General features: G+C 40.1%; 1 protein-coding gene and 1 pseudogene across 6 annotated transcripts in view; one reads left to right on the top strand and one right to left on the bottom strand.

Annotated features, from left to right (window-relative positions):
• The window catches only part of MFSD14B (major facilitator superfamily domain containing 14B), an 86,875-nt gene that overhangs the window by 47,674 nt on the left and 18,078 nt on the right, over nucleotides 1-21,123 (top strand). For 5 of the 6 annotated variants that reach the window (XM_063788510.1, XM_024345771.3, XM_063788512.1 and 2 more), the window contains 3 exons: nucleotides 7,340-7,402; nucleotides 16,530-16,657; nucleotides 19,115-19,229. In XM_063788510.1, the coding sequence (XP_063644580.1) occupies nucleotides 7,340-7,402; nucleotides 16,530-16,657; nucleotides 19,115-19,229 (306 nt within the window). Of the gene's footprint in view, nucleotides 1-468; nucleotides 488-7,339; nucleotides 7,403-16,529; nucleotides 16,658-19,114; nucleotides 19,230-21,123 lie in introns of those variants that run through there. The other variant, XM_016961201.4, reaches the window with a different exon arrangement.
• LOC100613357 (threonylcarbamoyl-AMP synthase-like) lies at nucleotides 10,777-13,566 on the bottom strand (annotated as a pseudogene).

Here is a 21,123-nt window from a genome sequence, read left to right as displayed (position 1 = left end):
AACCCTGGGCTCCTAGGCTTTTGTGAGCTTCCATAGCAGACAACACTTCACATAATGTTGTTATAGTTTCTCTTTTTCTTTTCTTTTCCTCCGAGACAGAGCCTGGCTCCGTTGCCCAGGCTGGAGTGCAGTTGCGCTATCTCGGCTCACAGCAGCTCCGCCTCCTGGGTTCAAGTGATTCTCCTGCCTCAGCCTCCCGAGTCCCGGCTAGTTTTTGTATTTTTAGTAGAGATGGGGTTTCGCCATGTTGGCCAGACTGGTCTCAAACTCCTCGCCTCAAGTGATTCACCCGCTTCGGACTCCCAAAGTGCTTGAGCCACTGTGCCTGGCCATTGTTACAGTTTATTGCTGGAGGGATTAAATGCTTTATGTGTGACTCCACTGGGAGAGGACTCTTAGAAGCATGCACCTGGCTTCCTCCAGACTTTGCCTGATGTCCCTTTTGCCTTTGCTGATTTTGCTTTGTGTCCTTTTGCTGTAATAAACTGTAAGTATAACAGTTTCAGAGTCCTGGAATCCTCTTAGCAAATTGCTGAACTTAGAGATGGTCCTGGAGTCTATTGACACAAATCCATTCTGGTGTTGGACATTTGGGTTTCCGGTTTTTGCCTATTACAAATATTGCTGTTGTAATATTTCTTGTATATATCTTTTGGTAAACATGTATACGTGTTTCTTGGAGTATATATCTGGGAGTAAAATTGCATGGTTGTGTTCAGCATCACTATGTAGTGCTAAAAGTTTTCCAGAGTGGGTGAACAATTTACTCTTCAGCCAGGCAGACTCCATGTCTTCACCAGCAATTTGAATTCTGGTAGGTACATTATGGTCTTAATTTGCATATTCCTAACGACCAATGAAGTTAACCCCCTTTACGTATAACATATATTTATTGGCCATGTGAATATCTTTTTGTTAAGTGTCAGTTCATGTGTTTCATCAGTTTTTTAAAAATCGGGTTGTGTCCCTTTTTCTTATTTGTAGGAGTTCTTTATATATTCTAGGTACAATTTTTTTCATGTGTACGTTTGTGTCTATACGCACACATATACTTATTATTGATCTCTTTTCCTTATTCTTGGATTGTCTTTCTTCCTTTTTTTTTTTTTTTTTTCCCCCGAGATGGAGTCTTGCTCTTGTTGCCTAGGCTGGAGTGTGCAGTGGTGCGATATGGGTTCACTGCAACCTCTGCCTCCCGGGTTCAAGCAGTTCCCCTGCCTCAGCCTCCCAAGTAGTTTGGAATCAGGCGCGTGCCACCAAGCCTGGCTAATTTTTGTATTTTTAGTAGAGATGGGGTTTCACCATGTTGGGCAGGCTGATCTTGAACTCCTGACCTCAAGTGATCTGCCTGCCTTGACTTCCCAAAGTGCTGGGATTACAGATGTGAGCCAGAATGCCCAGCCTGGGATTGCCTTTCTGTTCTCTCTCTTTTTTTTTTTTCAGGGTAGGTAAAGTATTTTTATTATAAATTTCAGGATCTAAAAAATGATTTATTACATTTGCTAAGATTAAGGTGACCTTTAAACCAAGCCACGTGTGCCCTGCATAGTGACGTCGTGACCCTCGGGCATGGAAAAAGACACAGGTCTACCCAGATAACCCGGATAACCTTCTGAGGTCTCTTCAGCCCTTTTCGCTAGTGGTCACCCACCACTATGGTTACTTGCCAGCAACATCTCTATTGCTGGATGGTCCCTGTGTATAACCCTGGTCTAGTATATTTTTTCCAATATGTGACCTCAGTCTTACTACTGACTAGTTCTGTGGGTCTCTTGCTAGGTGGTAAGGATTTTTATACTTGGGCTTATAGAGGCAGTTAGATCATAACTTTTATGAAGTATAGAGTGTCCTAAATATCACTGAAATAAAAAGTAGGAAAAAGAAGCTTGAATTTTAAGACTGAGGCTGCTCTGAAGATTCTAGTTTGGCTTTCAGGGTTCAAGAATGGCGGCATCTTCACCTGAATTCTTCAATGTCAGGGCCTTTCTGTTCTCTTAATGTCTTTGGATGACACTAATTTTAATTGAATTTAAGTTTTTATGTAGTTGAATTTATTTTTGCTTATGGTTAGTGTTTTTAAAAAATCCTGTTTAAGACAACTTTTTCTACCACAAACCTTAATTGGTTTATTGTTCTCATGTAGTCCTATCATCCAAAAAGATCATTGTGTTTGGTAGGGGGTCGGTATTCACTTTGGTTGCAGAAGAATATATAGTTGAACCAGCATCATTTATTGAAAAAATTCTTCTTTCCCCACTGTACTGTGTCACCTTTGTCATAAATGAGACAACCGTCCATATATGGGTTTGTTTCTAAATTTTTTAGTATTCTGTTGAGCTATATTTCCTTGTGCCAACACCATCCTGTGTTAACTTCTATAGTAATATGTTTTTTTTGGCGGGTGGGAGCAATGGAGTCTCACTCTATCACCCAGGCTGGAGTGCAGTGGTGCGATCTCGGCTCACTGCAACCTCCGCCTTCTGGGTTCAAGTGATTCTCCTGCTTTAGCCTCCTGAGTAGCTGGAATAACAGGTATGCACCACCATGCCTGGCTAATTTTTGTATTTTTAGTAGATACTGGGTTTCACCATGTTGGCCAGGCTGGTCTCGAACTCCTGACCTCAGGTTATCTGCCTGCCTCAGTTTCCCAAAGTGCTGGGATTGCAGGTGTTAGCCACTGCGCCCAGCCATAATATCTTGTATAAATTCCTTAGTGTGGTTCATTTTCCTCAAGATTGCCTTGGTCTAAGCCTTTTTTATGTCTGTATATATATATTTTATAATCAGCTCTTCAATAGCCACAAAATAATCTGCTAAGAATTTTGATTATGATTGCATTGACTATAGATTGATTGTGGAAGAATGGACATATTGTTTTCTGCTTTTTTTTTTTTTTTTTCTTTGATTGAGAGTCTCACTCTGTTGCCCAGGCTGGGGTGCAGTGGCTAGATCTCAGCTCACTGCAACCTCTGCCTCCTGGGTTCAAGTGATTCTCCTGCCCCGACCTCCTGAGTAGCTGAGACTACAGGCGTGTGCCATCACAACTGGCTTTTTTTTTTTTTTTTTTTAAATAATAAATATGGGGTTTCAGCGAGGCTGGTCTTGAACTCCTGGTCTCAAGTGAGTATGTTATGGAGAAATACTTTGAGACTGTCCAGATATCTTGTTCCTTTTCTGTTGTCCTACTAATTTTAGCATCCATAAATGCTTGTCTGCAACAGTTTATACTGTGGTATTTGTCTAATGACATCTGTTTCCCTATTTTGTTCAAGATCAACCTCGGCGAAACCCCATCTCTACTAAATTAACCAGGCATGGTGACGCACTCCTGTAATCCCAGCTACTCGGGAGGCTGAGGCAGGAGAATCGCTTGAACCCGGGAGGTGGAGGTTGTGGTGAGCCGAGATCGTGCCACTGCACCTGAGCCTGGGTGACAGAGTGAGACTTTGAATCAAACAACAACAAAAAGACATTATGTCTGTTCTTTCCCAATTATTCTGTGGTCAATGCAATCATAATCAAAATTCTTCGCAAGTTATTTTGTGGCTATTGAAGAGCTGATTATAAAATATATGGAGACATAAAAAAGGCTTAGACTAAGGCAATCTTGAGGAAAATGAGCCACACTACAGAATTGGTCATGGATGAAATCATGGGGCGTTGAAGCTGTCTTCTTGAGTTGAGTCAGTTCCTGAGTTGGGGCCACAAGATCAGATGAGCCAGTTTATCGATCTGGGTGGTGTCAGCTGATCCATTAAGTGCAGGGTCTGCAAAATATCTCAAGCAGTGATATTAGGAGCAGTTTGGGGAGGGTCAGAATCCTATAGCCTCTAGCTACCTGATTCATAAACCATAATTTCTAATCTTGTGGCTAATGTTGGTCCTACAAAGGCAGTCTAGTGTCCAGGCAAGAAGGAGGTCTGCTTTGGGAAAGGGCTATTATTGTCTTTGTTTTAAAAAACTATAAACTAAGTTTCTCCCGAAGTTCATGCTATGCCCAGGAATGAACAAGGACAGCTTGGAGGTTAGAAGTAAGATGGAGTCGGTTAAGTTAGATCTTTCACTGTCTCAGTCATAATTTTGCAAAGGCTGTTTCAAGTTTACAGTCAGGCTGTAGCCAGTTTTCCACCTGTAGTCTAGATACCTGTGGTTACTAGAGTGTAGTTCTTCAGCCCAGGTGGAAAGCCTTATTCCCTAAAATTTAATGCAGGGACTGGTTATAGGCACTCTTGCTCTGTGAAAGTGCGGATATTCTAGAGTACTGAAGTACTCTATAGGATTATGTGGTCACAGGACTTTGTGCACTTTTGGCAGCCATAAGAGATCTGGGGCACCATCCTTTTTGAATCTCATTCCATTCAATTCTGCAAGTATCCCACTTAGAAGTCCCACAGTTTTCAGAGAACTATGCTTGTGATTGTTATCCTGGTGCCATATCTGTAGGTCAGCAGCTTTGAGAGGAAGACACCAGGGAGCTTACTTTGTGACCTTTTGGTACCCTTTCATTTATGGCTATTTTTTCCTACTCCTCTGATTTGGGAGGTTTCTTTCTGGGTTCTGGAAAATGAACTTCTTCAAGGTCTTCTCTTTCACCTTCAAGTGCTACTTTTCTTCAGCTCTTTTTTTGTTGTCAGTCTTTTCTCATCTGTTCTGTATCATCCAGAAGCGCCTTATGATTCTTGGCTTTCTAGGAATGCTGTAAATTTAATTTCATGTTTTTTCTGTTATATCTGTGGAAGTGGAGAAACACAGCTCTGTGTATGTTTATTACATGTAGATATTTCTAAGCTTTGTTGTACTGGAAGACAGTTCATTTCTTAAAACTTTATAGTTATTGTTTTAAAAGTGATAAGCAAGTGTCATTTTTTTCTTTTAAAATGTTTCCTATTTTTTTCAGGCAAATGCCATTTTATTTTATGTTTACTGTAGTCCTTCTCAAGAATACTTAAAGGGGATATTTTCCTTGAGTTATTTTTATTTATTTATTTAGATAGATAGATAAATACAAGGTCTTGCTCTGTTGCCCAGGCTAGAGTGCAGTGGTGCAATCATAGCTCACTGCAGACTTGATCTTCCGGGCTCAAGGCAATCTTCCCACTTCAGCTTCCTCAGTAGCTAGGATTACAGGTGTATGCCACTGTGCCTGGCTAAGCTTGAGATTTTTTTTCATACAGAGATGTTAAAAATGAAAGCTTTGATCTTCTCTATTTAATACACCTTTTATTATTAGGTTTACTTTATTCTGATAACATTTGTTGCCTTTTGTAGCTAAATTATTTACATACTTTATTTTGGTTTTTAAACTTTATCATAAGCCTGAGTAGAATATATCTGTTTTATTTACAACTGCTTTATTTTATGAAGGTTAGCCTTTTAAAATTATTATTGACTTGTTTTACTTTTTTCTTTAGTAAGATTTCACTGTTTCCTTTTTTGGGGGAGGGTGGGTAGAAAACAGTAGAAAAGTTTTTAAAAGCATGGATTGAACATTTTTAGAGGAATTGCCTGCATGGTAGCTTGATTGCTCAGAAATGGGCCCATATGGTCAGAAATTACATGAGATCTATTTAGTGTGCAACTCATTAAGTATGTATTTTGTCATTCATCCATAGATACGGTTTTGCCAAATTAAAATGATGATCTCTTATTCCTAAACTGCATCACCTGTACAAAGGGAATGCAGGTTTGCATCATTTTCCATGTAGAATTCTAGCAGTGGTCTGAGGTCGAGAGGGTGAGGTTTGAGGTGGGGGCAGGGAAGGATCAGCACTGCTGCTCCTTTGACAGCATGAGAGAACCCTGGAGGTGTTGGTGCAGTGTTGACCAGCACTCACTCCACCCTGTATTTCCCACTGAAAGAAACTAAGAGGAAGCCTGTGGGGAAAGGGAGTCAGAGGAATGTCCATAATCTCTTATCTCTGATCTGATAAGAGTATAGAAGGGAGAATGTGGGACTGAGAGACAATGGGTTAATAATGGACATGATCAGGCTGGGAGTGGTGGCTCACGCCTGTAATCCCAACACTTTGGGGGAGGCCAAGGTGGATGGATCACAAGGTCAGGAGTTCAAGACCAGCCTGGCCAATATGGTGAAACTCCACCTCTACCAAAAATACAAAAATTAGCTGGGCGTGGTGGCAGGTTCCTGTAGTCCCAGCTACTCGGGAGGATGATGCAGGAGAATCGCTTGAACCTGAGAGGCGGGGGTTGCAATGAGCTGAGATTGCACCACTGCACTCCAGCCTGGGCGACAGAGTGAGACTCCATCTCCAAAAAAAAAAAAAAAGTTGACATGATCCGATAAGCATTTTTTAAAAATACGTTTTTGTTTTGCATTTTACCATGTTTTTGTGATGCATGTGACAAATCAAGTTATTCAACAGTTCTAGTCTTTATATTCTTTAAAGAAAATTTCTGTATCTCTGTGACTTACATTTATTATTTTTGGAAGATTTTTTCTTATAACTTTGGTATTTCACTTGAAATATTTGGTGTCCTTCATTTGCTTTTCTTTTTCTTCAGTACAGGCAAGTAGAGTTCAAATGTCAGTAGCTGAGATGACAAACTTTTTCTAAACCTTAAAAATAATGTTGTTAGAGGAAAGGTTGGAAATAATTTGTGAGTAGATTTTAATTTCCGTTTAAGGACTTAATTTTTTAAAGAGTCATTTAAGGTTCACAGCAAAATTGAGAGGAAGGTACAGAGATTTCCCTTGTATCCCTTCCCCTACATATGCATACCTCCCCCCCCCTTTTTTTTTTTTACTATGGACATTCCTTTCTAAAGGGGTACATTTGTTTTATTTGATGAACTTACATTGACATACTGTTATCACCCAAATTCTGTAGTTTAGGTTTCACTCTTGGTATTCTATATGCTGAGTTTTGATAAATATATAATGCATGTATCCACCATCATAGTATCATACAAAGCATTTTCATTGCCCTAAAAATCCCCTGTGCTCTGCCTATTCATCCCTCCCTCCTTCACAGTCTCTGGCCACCACTGATCTTTTTATCGTTTCCATAGTTTTACCTTTTCCAGAATGTCATATACTTGGAATTATACAATACAATATGTAGCCTTTTCAGATTGGTTTGTTTCACTTAACTGTGTGCATTTGAGGTTCCTCCATGTTTTTTAGTGGCTTGGTAGCTCATTTCTTTTTAGTGATAGTCTGGATGTACCACAGTTTGTTTATTTATTTGTTTTGATTTTATTGATATTTTATAATTTTTCATTGCAGGGCTCATTTATGTAGCATGCCATTAAGAGAGGCAGAAAATTTTTCCTTTAACTTAAATTTGAATTTGTCTTGATGTTTGTTTGCTTTTTGTAGGTTCTACATGAAACATTTTCTCAACACACATTCCTCATGAATGGTCTCATTCAAGGTGTAAAGGTAAGAAAGAATTTATGTGGTTTGTAATGAACCAAAGTCAGGAATCCTTGGTAGTTTAACTCTGGAAGTTTTAGTGGGACTTTGGGAAACAAATACTATTTGTTCTGGAGACTGAAATCTAAATTTTTAGCTGGGTTATTAAAAGTCACTTTAAAATACAACACAAATACATAAGGCATAGAATGGTTTACTGGCAAATAGCAGTGTGAATACTCTATAGGCCTAACTTCATTTTTATTATTGTGTACACAAAAGGGCTTAATTATTATGTAACTTTTAACTTCTCTGCCTATCAACAGAATGAAGTGGGCAATTGCTACCATCTTCTTTTTAGGTATACTAAAAAGAAGTATATCTGAGGAAGAAGGAAGCCAAGCTAGTAACACTGGCCATGGCTTTGTAATAACTCAGCCACTTGATTTAATTAGTTTTAATTCATTATGTCGATTTTAATATGATATATATAAAAACGGCTTTAAACCGTTTTCCTGTTTGCACCGAGAATACTCACCAGCGGTGCTGCATTTACTCCAGGATAACTTTGCCACAAAACATGTTGCTTTTATTATTATTTTTGCATTGCTTTAGTATATAGACTTTGGAAACAAAAGACATCATTCTATTGATAGCATTCTTTTTCCTCATTCTTTATTTATTATTATTTTTTTTTGAGATGGAGTCTCGCTCTGTCACCAGGCTGGAGTGCAGTGTGGTGAGATCTCGGCTCACTGCAGCATCCGCCTCCTGGGTTCAAGCAATTCTCCTGCCTCAGCCTCCCGAGTAGCTGGGACTACAGGCATGCACCACCACGCCCAGCTGATTTTTGTATTTTTAGTAGAGACAGGATTTCACCATGTTGGTCAGGATGGTCTCGATCTCTTGACCTCGTGATCTGCCTGCCTTGGCCTCCCAAAGTGCTGGGATTACAGGCGTGAACCACTGCGCCTGACTGTTCCTCATTCTTTTAAATAATTTTTTTTTTTTTGAGATGGAGTCTCGCTCTGTTGCCCAGGCTGGAGTGCAGTGGTGCGATCTCAGCCTACTGCAACCTCCACCTCCCGGGTTCGAGCAATTCTCCTGCCTTAGTTTTCTGAGTAGCTGGGATTTCAGGTGCCCACCACTACGCTCAGCTAATTTTTGTAATTTTAGTAGAGATGGGGTTTCACCATGTTGGCCAGGCTGGTCTCGAACTGCTGACCTCAAGTGATCTGCCCGCCTTGGCCTCCCACAGTCTTGCAATCACAGGCATGAGCCACTGCACCTGGCCTGTATTCTGTTTTTAGTAGTGGTGTTTCCAGTTACAAACTATAGTAACACTCTATCACTGAAAATGTCAAATCCTGGAAAACGCAGCACTTCTACCTGTGATGTTAACATTGTTCTCGAACAGTTACCGGCTGTAGATTCATTTGATGAATCCACTTTTTTGAAATAGACAATTCTGATGATTCAGGTGATTCTGATGTTAGTTCTGTTTAGAAATAACTCCAAGAACACTTTTTATATTTTATTTTCACATTGAAAAATCAATCATATTTGCTTCAGCCTCAAAGAGTGTGTGTATGTAAAATCATATGAATGCTGGCAGTGAGCTGCACTTGTTTTCTCTAAATAGGAAAAGTGTTAAATAGGGGTTTAAAGTATAATAGTATTTTTTAGTCTCTTATAGTAAAGCATATGAGTATAGGGTCTAATTTGTGCTTTCCAGTTTAGATAATGTCAATCTATGCATAATTATACATTGTACTGAACAACATACTTAAAATTATTCCCAAGGCTGCACGCGGTGGCTCACGCCTGTAATCCCAGCACTTTGGGAGGCCAAGGCAGGCGGATCACGAGATCAGGAGATGGAGACCATCCTGGCTTAACATGGTGAAACCCCATCTCTACCAAAAATACAAAAAATTAGCTGGGCGTGGTGGTGGGCCCCTGTAGTCCCAGCTACTGGGGAGGCTGAGGAAAGAGAATCACTTGAACCTGGGAGATGGAGGTTGCAGTGAGCTGAGATTGCGCCACTGCACTCCAGCCTGGGCGACGGAGCGAGACTCCGTCTCAAAAAAAAAAAAAAATTATGCCCTAGTAATGTGCTGAATTTAGCCATTGTAATTCGTTATTTTCATAGCTCTTAAAAAACATTCATATAATAAATAATGTTAAATATTAATAAATAATATTTATTATTTGCCTGTTTTCAAAAGTAATTTGAGGATATTTATATGTAAAATGGCATTTTATTTATTTTTTATCATTTGGGTACTTTTTTTTTTATAGCTGTATGTCTTTTTACTAAAGAAAAGCCGAGTTCAAATGCCCAACAGTAATTATGTTGAACACTTAGTACACATAAATAGACCAAAGGCTACTGAGAACACTGGACTTAGATAAAAGTGTTACAGGTATAACTACAACTTAATTTATGAATAAATAAGAAAAAAGTCCCTGGCTGAAAAGGATAGTGGAGATTTATTTCTCAATATTCTTTAATTTGGACCACCCCCACCAACTGAGCCGACATCCCAGGGTTAGATCAAAATGACTGCTCTCCCCACCAGCAATTACAGTATTTGACACCACTAGCTCCACTGGTTCAGAGGAGAGAGTGTTTGGCCCGTGGCTCTACCTGGTTCCAGCTTCAGGAGGCCAACCCATGCCTTTGGTCACCTGAGACTTTTTAAACAGCATTGGCACTTGTAGCTGGTCTGAACCATTTTGAATGCTACCACCCAGCAGAAAGGAGGCTCTCATTAGATTCTAAATCTGCTATTTAAATTACTTTTCAATTAAAAAAATAAACTTATTAGAATAATGCCACCTAGGAATGTTGTTAATCTCTCCATTCAGCTTTTGGCTGATATATGAGACTACAAATATTAAATATAGCCTTTCTCACAGGTGCAGCTTCTGGGGATTGGTCTACAGTGTTCAGAAAGACACATTGCATAAAAAAAAAGTCAGGCTAGGTCAGACGCGGTGGCTCACGCCTGTAATCCCAGCACTTTGGGAGGCCGAGGTGGGCTGATCACCTGAGGTTGGGAGTTTGAGACCAGCCTGACCAACATGGAGAAACCCTGTCTCTACTAAAAATGCAAAATTAGCCGGTTGTGGTGGTGCATGCCTGTAACCCCAGCTACTTGGGAGGCTGAGGCAGGAGAATTGCTTGAACCTGGGAGACGGAGGTTGCAGTGAGCCGAGATCGTGCCATTGCACTCCAGCCTGGGCAACAAGAACGAAACTCCGTCTCAGAAAAAAGAAAAAAAAGTCAGACTACTGCAGGAGCCCCAGTGGCTTCTGCAAGTGAGGGCTTGGCAATTATCAGTGGACGGACACAGAGTGTCCAGCACCAGGCCATGGGCCTTCCTGCTTCCTGAGTTTCACAAGTAGGATGCACATGAGGGGTGCAACCCATACCTCTGTTGAAGGAAGGCTGTAGTACTTTACAGGACACAGCCTGGACGAATGATGCCAAACTTTCTATGCACAGATAAGTCAACCACAGTTGAGCCAAGGTAACACTCAGGGATCTGGCTATCCCTAGTTTGTCCCCCATCAATGACCAAGGACAACTGAGGCCAGAGGTCTTATAACTCCATGGCATTCAGAGAACTGTCCTGGGAGCTGAGGTCAGCACTAGTGAGAGCAAGAGGATGCTCATACATCTTGGCCAAGTCTTGCATAAAGGCATAATCAGGAATCCGGATACCTTGTAAGAGGAGTAAAGGGGTTTAGGTCATTGTTGAGCTCCTCTGAACGTTCCATCACCAGGGACACTGGTCCTGGCACTAGGTCTTTCAGGAGCTCCTGGGGTACTACTCTCATACAGCCAGTAACTTGGCCTTCCTGCAGCCCTTGAGACGGTACACAATGCGCAGGGCCACTGAGCAGCTTGCCGGGCAGGCCAGGCCATGTGGCATATTGGTGGGATGGCTACCATGGTGCTGGTGTACAGCTCAGCCATGGCTGAACACTCTGGGCTTGCCCCCTCGCTCTGTCCCACACTGGCAGCCACTGTGGCCCTCGGATCCCCCTGGACTGACTACAGATAACAAATACAGCCTTTCCCACAGGTGCAGCTTCTGGGGCTTGGTCTACAGTGTTCAGAAGGACACATTGCATAAAAAAAAAGTCAGGGTAGGTCGGGCACGGTGGCTCATGCCTGTAATCCCAGCACTTTGGGAGGCCGAGGTGGGCGGATCACCTGAGGTTGGGAGTTTGAGACCAGCCTGACCAACATCGAGAAACCCTGTCTTTACTAAAAATGCAAAATTAGCTGGGTGTGCCAGAGACATCCTCCCATTTGGGTACTTTTTATTATTTAACAAACACTGGATACATAAACAAGTGAAACACAACCTAGACATGATTTACAGACTTTCTGTTTCCAGTTAAAACAGAGAACTATGACTAAAGTATTAGTAGCATACAGAGTTTATGCATAAGTACATTTCTAAATAAAATTCCCAATTTGCCACTCTTTTGTTTGGAATAATCCTCACAAAACCATTAGAATCCTAAAGTAAAAATACATTTATTACTTACATCAGAAACAACGAATTCAGAGTGGAAAGTACTTAAAAATCTGAAATGTTTTTTCTCATAAACTTGGAAAGAAACAATGAATTCAAAATGGAAAGTAGTTAAAAATCTGAAATGTTTTTTCTCATAAACTTGGAAAGAACTACCTTCTACTTCCATAAATACATTATGCTTTATAACAATGTATTGTGTTGCCACATACAACAGACCTTTATGAACTGCTAATACAACTTTTCAGTCTCACTCTGAACAACTCTAGATTGTTGAGAAACCTTTTGCTGCTGTTGTTGAAGTATATTCTACAAATATAAAAGAAAAAATTGTGAAATAACAATTAGGGTAAAATTTTAAATTTAGCAAAAAATATTCTACATTAAACTTAAATAGTTTTAAAATCAATACTTTAAAAATTTTGTTTTTAACAACTATTATGACCAAATTTAGGTAATTTGTGTTTACCACTAATGTGCAACAATATAATCCTACCAGTGGCTGAATGGGAAATTTTAGCAATATTCAAGACTTGTCTTTTTTTTTTTTTGAGACGGAGTCCCACCCTGTCGCCTAGGCTGGGGTGCAGTGGTGCGATCTCGGCTTGCTGCAACTCCCCGCTGTCCGGGTTCAAGTGATTCTCCTGCCTCAGACTCCCAAGTAGCTGAGATTACAGGCACACACCACCACACCTGGCTAATTTTTGTATTTTTAGTAGAGACGGGGTTTCACCATGTTGGCCAGGCTGGTCTCAAACTCTTGACCTCGTGATCCTCCCGCCTCGGCCTCCCAAAGTGCTGGGATTACAGGCGTGAGCCACTGTGTCCGGCAAAGACCTGTCTTATTTCTTGGTGGTTTCAATATCCACACAGATTATCCTTCCAATAATAGTGGTCTTTCAGTTCCTTGATCTATTTCACTCCACCCTGTTAGCCATTCACTTATAATTAAGTCTAACCATTACACAGTATTAATAATGGCATACTTTCTAAGAGATAGGTACTCATTATTCCCTTTCATAGGTAAGTAAATTGAGAGAGAAAGATAAATAATTTGCCCATTGTTTCACAGCTGCAATTGCTCAAATCAGAATTTTATCCCAAAAAGTATTGCTTCCAGCATCCAAACTCTAACCATTATACATACTGTTTCTCTATATATCCTAGTATTCAACCACTACCTCCTTACCATTCTAGCTTACTCTATTTTTTACTACAGCTCAGTATATCAGCACTGAAAACCCATCCTACCTGCCTTTCACTGTCACCCCTACCCCTGTATCCTCACTTTCATCTTTCTTGGCTTAAATTCTGTGGTCAATCATTATAATTACTGCTTTGCATATAAAGCGTGCCCTCTTTTTACTCTGTCACACTTGGTTGGCTAAACCCCAATGCTTGAAAATTTAATTCTCCAGCTACTCTGTCTGTAGGCAATACCTTTTCCACCATCTAATGACCTTAACTGTGTCACTAAATAAATAGAAGCAATGCAAAGAGAAATTTCAGTCTCCCATCACCACATCTACTATCCACCTACATGTATCTGTTCTCATATACTCTACCTCCTCTCCTGTTTCTAAGGATGAACTGTCCTTGTTCCTTTCTAAAGCCAGCTTCTTCACATATCTCATCCATTCTCAAGAATTCAGCAGTTATGCCTTTTTTCCCCAGTATTTTAAATTTTCCCTCTACATTATTCCTACCAGCATACAAGCATTCTAGTTCTCCAATCTAAAAACAAAACCTCTTTTCCTTTTCTCCTCAGGCTACTACCCCATTTCTTTCTTTGCCATGCTATCTTACATTCATTACAAGTAGACTTCCGCACTCACGTTTCCACCAGAATTATTCCGAACCTTTTTCCTTCTTCTTTTTTTTTTTTTTTTTGAGATGGAGTTTTGCTCTTGTTGCCCAGGCTGGAGTGCAATGGCAGGATCTCGGCTCACTGCAACCTCCGCCTCCTGGGTTCAAGCGATTCTCCTGCCTTAGCCTCCCGAGTAGCTGGGATTAGAGGTGCGCACCACCATGCCCGGCTAATTTTGTATTTTTAGTAGAGATGGGGTTTCACCATGGCCAGGCTGGTCTTGAACTCCTGACCTCAGGTGATCCGCCCGCCTCAACCTCCCAGCATGCCTGGTATTACAGGCATGAGCCACCATGCCTGGCCCCTTTTTCATTCTTAAAAGGCTTTCTTTACTTGCTTTCTTCACTTGACCTAGCATAGTTTTCTTTCTACCTGTTAGGCCACTCATTCTCAGTCTTCTTATACTCTAATTCATCTCTAGATGACTTATAATACCTAATACTGTGTAAATAGTTGTTACACTGTATTTTTTAATTTGTATTTTTTATTGTTGTGTTCTTATTTTTAATTGTTTTCTTCCAAATATTTTTCATCCATGATTGGATGAATCTACAGAGGGTTGGCTGTGTAGAGATTTAAACTAGTTGCATGGACAATGGGCAAATGATCCAAACTAGATCAGTGATATTTCTCCAGAGGAATTTTCTGCTAGAGGTATTGCGATTTTCTCAGTCTACTGGGGTTACTTAACTTGTAGTAAGCCTAGGATTGCAAAAACTGTCTTGCTTACTATATTGAGACACCTTACTAAGAATTGGTGAGAGAACCCAGATGTCACTATATGAACAACTCCTTCCCTGTGTCCATCTAGCTATGCCTGAAGCTAAACTTACCCACAGCTTCTTTTATATAAAGTATTAATAATAATCCTTCTTTTGTACGAGGAAGCTCTCTTCTTTCATTTGCCTATTAAACTTTCCCCTCCTTCACCCACCCATGTGTGCCCATGTCCTTAATCTTCTTGGTGCAAGATGATGAACTGCAGGTATTTCCCCAGACAACGAAGCTGCTTCACTTTGAGTCCCTCCTCTTATCAGTTTACCTATGTCCTCTGTCCTGGGTTAATCAGTTGGTGGCTGATAGGGGGTTGGAATCTGTTCCTTTTTCTTTCCAATTATGTGAACTTGGAGACTTCTGTAAGTTGATTTTCTCTGAAAAGTTCTATTCAATTCACCAAACGTATTTGAAAACCAGTGTTTACCAGGCCCTGTGATAGGCACCACGGGTACAGAGATAAGAAGAAATGTCATCCTTCTGACCTTAATCTCAATTTTGAATCCAGTAGAGAAGGTAGACAAATAACAAGTGATTTAATGGAGTGCTGAAATTATAATAGAAGAGCTAAGAGACTAGATAGAGGAGGAGGTGCTTCTCTCCCAGGGTTGGGAAGAATCACTAGCAGCTTCCAGGCTCCAAGTGTGGGATGGATATGCATGCAAAGGCCTGTTGGCACGCAGGAACATTGTATGTCCAGAAAACTGGAAGTATCGCATGCAGCCACAGCAGAGGATGTGTGTCAGGAGCCGGGTTTTGGAGTGTCCTATTTATGTGATGTGCTGAGGAATTTTTAAGATGTATCATGAAAATTCAGATACACAAAAGAATAGTGTGATGAATACCTGTGTACTCATCACCTATTTCATTATTCATCAGCATTTTTCTACTCTTGTCCATCCCTGCTCTCCCCACCCTGCTGCTTATCTGTAGCATTGAAATGAAGGTGGCCAGCCAACAGAGTGACTGGCAAATAGTGGGCAAGCAGTGAATGTGAGTTCCTTGACTTCCTTTGCTTCTGTGTGGTGTTATCTATGTCAGACTCTCTTCCCCTTAGTTTCAACTGTAGTTGTTGTTCAGGTTGGATTATCTCCTTCTTCCTAAACTCATCAGGCAGAGAGAACTTTACTTTGATTGACAAAGTTGACAAAGAATCTAGTTTTCTTTTGATCATTAAGCATATGTACATTCCTCTTCTTTATCCCTGTGAGGCCCTGGGTATAGTATATGGTGTACATTCATTTGGGTGTCATTGTACCAGTTAATGCAGTTTTGTGCAGAATTGATATGCCATATATATTTATTAAAGTGATTCAAATTTCTAGCTTCTTCCCATATGCTTGGTGTGTTTTCATCTTAAGGGTCAAATGTGGGTATATATATATATCATGTCATCGCTTTTTTCTAATTTCTTCTGGAAAACAAGCTGTTTTACTTCTTCCTTCCCTTTCTGATAGAACATTTACATTTTTGGTTATAATTGTATTTTAGATTTTATTTTAATTAGACAACAGTTTTGCTCTTGTTGCCCAGCCTAGAGTAGAAAGGCGTGATCTTGGTTCACTGCAGCCTCTGCCTCTCGGGTTCAAGTGATTCTCCTGCCTCAGCCTCCCGAGTAGCTGGGATTACAGGCGTCTGCCACCACGCCCGGCTAACTTTTTGTAATTTTGTATTTTTAGTAGAGACGAGGTTTCACCATGTTGGCCAGACTGGTCTTGAACTCCTGACCTCAAGTGATCCACCCGCCTCGGCCTTCCAAAGTGCTGGGATTACAGGCATGAGCCACCACGCCAGGCCTAATTTTATTTTTTTAGTTGTAGTTTGTATTTAATGTTTCAAAGTATTATTCTGTTTTGGGGGCAGTACAATGAATTAGAGCTAATGCATTTAGAAAATATGAATTACAGGTAATTGAGTGATCAGATTATAAAACTAACCTTTGCTTTGATTTCTTCTCCAGGGTCTGCTCTCTTTTTTGAGTGCCCCACTCATTGGTGCCCTGTCTGATGTGTGGGGGAGGAAGCCCTTTCTCCTCGGCACTGTATTCTTTACCTGCTTCCCAATCCCACTGATGAGGATCAGCCCATGGTGAGTGACTTGGCCCTTCACCTCCTGACTGCTTGTTTTGAGTCACATGTAAATTATACTTATATTTGCAGAGCACTTCCTAACTATTACAAAGCAGTTGTGCTTGTGTTTTCATTTGATCTCTCTGGTAATACTGAAAACCAGTTTGGACAGTTGTCATTATATCCATTTTATAAATGGGGTAGTGAAGACATTCTAGAATTAAGTCTGAGATAAGTTACTTAGGTGAAAAAATAGAAATAAAAGATGCCTCTTCAGGCAGCTGATGTTGCCATGATGTCAGGTATGGGAGTTTAACCCTGAGAATGGGCTAACAATCCTGTCTTCATCACTGTGACTTTTAGTTGACTTTGTAAATATATTATTTTTGTCAGCTCATCACTGTGGGGCACTGACACAAACATAGTTTATATCATAATAGGCGGGAGTCACTTTAAAATATACCATAATAAGGCTGATAGCCTATTTTAAATCATAATGTGAATTTGAGTTCGTTTTGTTTTTTTTTTTTTTTGGAGACGGAGTCTTGCCCTGTTGACCAGGCTGGAGTGCAGTGGCACGATCTTGGCTTACTGCAACCTCCGCCTCCCAGGTTCAAGCAATTCTCCTGCCTCAGCCTCCTGAGTAGCTGGGACTACAGACGCCCAGCTAATTTTTGTATTTTTAGTAGGGATGGGGTCTCACCATATTGGTGAGGCTTCCCTTGAACTCCTGACTCCTGGTTATCCACCTGCCTCGGCCTCCCAAAGTGCTGGGATTACAGGCGTGAGCCACAGTGCGCAGCTGAATTTTTTTTTTTTTTCTTTGTATAAATCGGGAGAATATTTAGCATGTGACCAAAGCCCATTTAGTTACCAAAGGTTGGTTGGAATTTGCATGTGAGCTGTAACTTAGTTGTTTTTTTTGGATAACAGAAGATGGTATTTTGGTATGTATTCCTATTGCAGAGATGCTCTTTCTTATGTGAAGAACACACTTACATATGGAAGTTTTGTTTTGGTTTTTAATCCTATTAATAGATTTTTTTTTTTTTTTTTTAGCTCGTGTGAAAATATTTTCATTTGATTATTTGGTAGGAATTTTATGCTAACACCTATCACATTCTAAATTTATTGGGTACTTATAATCATTTTATTTTCTATGAGTTGATGAATTTTTTGGTATTGAGTCTTTATGTCCAAGATGTCATGCTTTTCCAATGAGTTGGGACTTTTTAATGTCCTTTTTCTGGCTTAATATTTTTTCTTTAGATCTTATACATTTCTTAAGTTTTGTTCCTATAAATTTTATCCTTTTTGTTCTGCTACAACATGAGCTCTTCTAATTGCTTGGTTTTCTAGGTATATTAATGTCATCTGTAAATAATTTTTTCTCTTTCCTTCCAGTTTTCATACTGCTCACTGCTTTTGCTAATTGCTTTGACTAATGAATATTAGTAAATCAAAGTGAAGATTTTGGGCTTATTTTCTTCATATATATAAAGGGAGTATTGTAATGTTTCATCATTAGGTGTTAAGCTGGTTTTTAGACTGAAAAATATTCCTATTGTATCCACAGATTTTTTAAAAACATTGAGTACATGTCAGATTTTATTTGATGACTTTATAGCATTAATGGATATTATTTGCCTTTTCTCTTATTTTTTTTTTTTGAGATGGAGTCTCTCTCTGTCGCCCAGGCTGGAGTGCAGTGGCGCGATCTCGGCTCACTGCAAGCTCCGCCTCCCGGGTTCACACCATTCTCCTGCCTCAGCCTCCTGAGTAGCTGGGACTACAGGCACCCGCCACCACGCCCGGCTAAGTTTTTGCATTTTTAGTAGAGACAGGGTTTCACCATGTTAGCCAGGATGGTCTCAATCTCCTGACCTCGTGATCCGCCCACCTTTTCTCTTTAGAGCTACTAAAATGAGTAATTATATTAATAGATTTTTAAATATTAAAATATTTTTCTATCCTGGAGTAAACCCCACTTTTTGTTCTATAAGGTTTTTCTTTGTTAATTTTAAACTGGGTTTTTAAAAAAAGCATCTATCACATGATATAAATTTTTAGTCTTAAGTACACTAATATTTTTCATTATGACTTCTGCTTTTATGTAGATCTTTTCAAATCATTTGTTGTATGTCTTTTCCTTACAGCTAGGATATTTGAGAAGTTTTTTTTCTGTCTGTTGGCTACCTTTAAAAATATAACTTTTACCTAATCCCCTTATTCTTTGTTTTTCCTCTTCTTTTGTTTTTTTAGGGGGCATGTACTGACCCCCTTTGAACAATGATGAAATTAGAATGTTTCTACTTCTTCCTGTCTTAACTTAAATTTTTTTTGATATATTTAAGTATACATACATATACAAGTATACTTATTTCTTGGTGCGTAATCTTTACATGTCTTTGGCTCAGGTAATGAAAGTGAACATACACTCCCTTTCCCTTGGGTCATTAAAATAATCTTTTTATAGGTGGTATTTTGCGATGATTTCTGTGTCTGGAGTCTTCTCGGTCACGTTTTCTGTTATATTTGCCTATGTAGCTGATGTCACTCAGGAGCACGAGCGAAGTACAGCTTATGGATGGGTAAGATAATAGACTATACATATTTTTTAACCAGAACAGTAATTAACATTGTATTAGAAATTTACTGGAAAGTGAGTTTATTAGTCCTTTCTTGCACTGCTATAAAGAAATATCTGAGACTGGGTAATTTATAAAGAAAAGAGGTTTAATTGTCTCACAGTTCTGCAGGCTATAAAGGAGGCATAGAGGCTTCTGCTTCTGGGGAGGCCTCAGGGAGCTTTTACTCATGATGATGGAAGGCAGAGCCGGAGCAGGCATCTTCACATGACTGGAGCAGGAGGAAGAGAGAGTGAAGGGGAAGGTGCTACACACTTTTAAACGGCCAGATCTCACAAGAACTCACTCACTATTAACAACCAAGGAAGGTGGTGCTAAGCCATTCATGAGAAACTACCCCCATGATCCAATCACCTCCCACCAGGCCCCACCTTCAACATTGGGGATTACAATTGAACATTTGAATTTTTTAAAAAATTAGTTTGATTTGTTTCTTGTTAACTGATCCCCTGAGGAGCGTTAAGCAGTCAAGTTGCACAAGCTCTTTGTGCACCTAATTTGGAGAGGTGCTAAACCTCAGCAATGTTAATCCATTGTTAACTCTATTAGTGGTTGTGTGTTTTGGACATACATTTGGAACATGGTATGTAGAAAAGGGCTACATTCACTCATTCATCAAATCCATAGTTGCTGAATAACAAAAGTTATAGGAGACCTTTTTTTCTGATAATTAAAACCTGACAGTGTTTCTAATTTTCTCAGGCATGATAATGGCATTATGATTATGTAGAAGAAAGACTTGTTAGAAGATAGCTGAAGCGTTTTACATTAGTGTCAGGACTCTGCCAGTTATTTTCAGATGGTTCAGGGGAAAAGATAGCATAGCATGTGGATGTGCATGTGTGGGCATGTGTGTTCCATGCCTGAACCTGTGAGACATGGAAGTATGCTTTGTACCCTTCTCCCGTCTTCCTCTGTATTTGAAAATATTCAGAATAAGAAAGTGGAAGAAGAAAGATGATCTGGCTAGGTTGTGGGGAATAGGTTGGAGGGAGATTGAATGCCAGAAACTTAGGTTATTTATCTCCTTTTCCTGGGTCTTTTAAATCTACTTCCTGGAGTAGAGTAAGTTCTCATTCATTGCTGACTGAATGAATAACTTCCTGAATCAATGATGGGCATATAAATGGGTTACTACTATTCCACAAAACACAACAATTTTTACTTTGTTGACTTTAGACATCAGTAGTTTGAAAACTACTCTTTCAACCCCACTTCCCTCTGACTCTTCTACCTTCCCTCTCTCTCTCTCCTTGCTTCTTCCCTCCACTCCTGAATGTCCCTCTCATGTCATGCCCTAAAAAGGAGCATCTTCAGAGTCGTGATGGAGGAGGACAAAGATAGAAGCTGATAGGAAAGCTTTGAAGAAGACAAGATTTGGAGCTCACTCAGGAACACCAAAAACAAAAATAGGCTGGGTGCAGTGGCTCACGCCTGTAATCTCAGCACTTTGAGAGGCTGAGGTGGGGGCGGATCATGAGGTCAAGAAATCGAGACCATCCTGGCCAACATGGTGAAACCCCGTCTCTACTAAAAATACAAAAATTAGCCGAGCGTGGTGTGTGCGCTTGTAATCTCAGCTACTTGGGAGGCTGAGGCAGGAGAATTGCTTGAACCCAGGAGGCAGAGGTTGCAGTGAGCCAAGATCGCGCCACTGCACTCCAGGCTGGCGACGGTCAGACCCGCCTCAAAAAAAAAAATGTCCCCCAAAACTCCAAAAATTAACAACCTCCCCCCGCCCCGCCAAAAAAAAGAAAAGAAAAAACAAAAACAAGAAGGCAGGTTGTTCAAGTTGTGCCCATAAGGCTTGGCCAACAGCGTAGTGAGGGACAGCTTT

This window comes from Pan troglodytes, chromosome 11 (genome assembly GCF_028858775.2).
Source record: "Pan troglodytes isolate AG18354 chromosome 11, NHGRI_mPanTro3-v2.0_pri, whole genome shotgun sequence".
Classification (NCBI taxonomy): Eukaryota; Metazoa; Chordata; class Mammalia; order Primates; family Hominidae; genus Pan; species Pan troglodytes.
The sequence above is the reverse complement of the archived record's forward strand: the minus strand, read 5'-3'. Positions and strand labels throughout refer to the sequence as shown.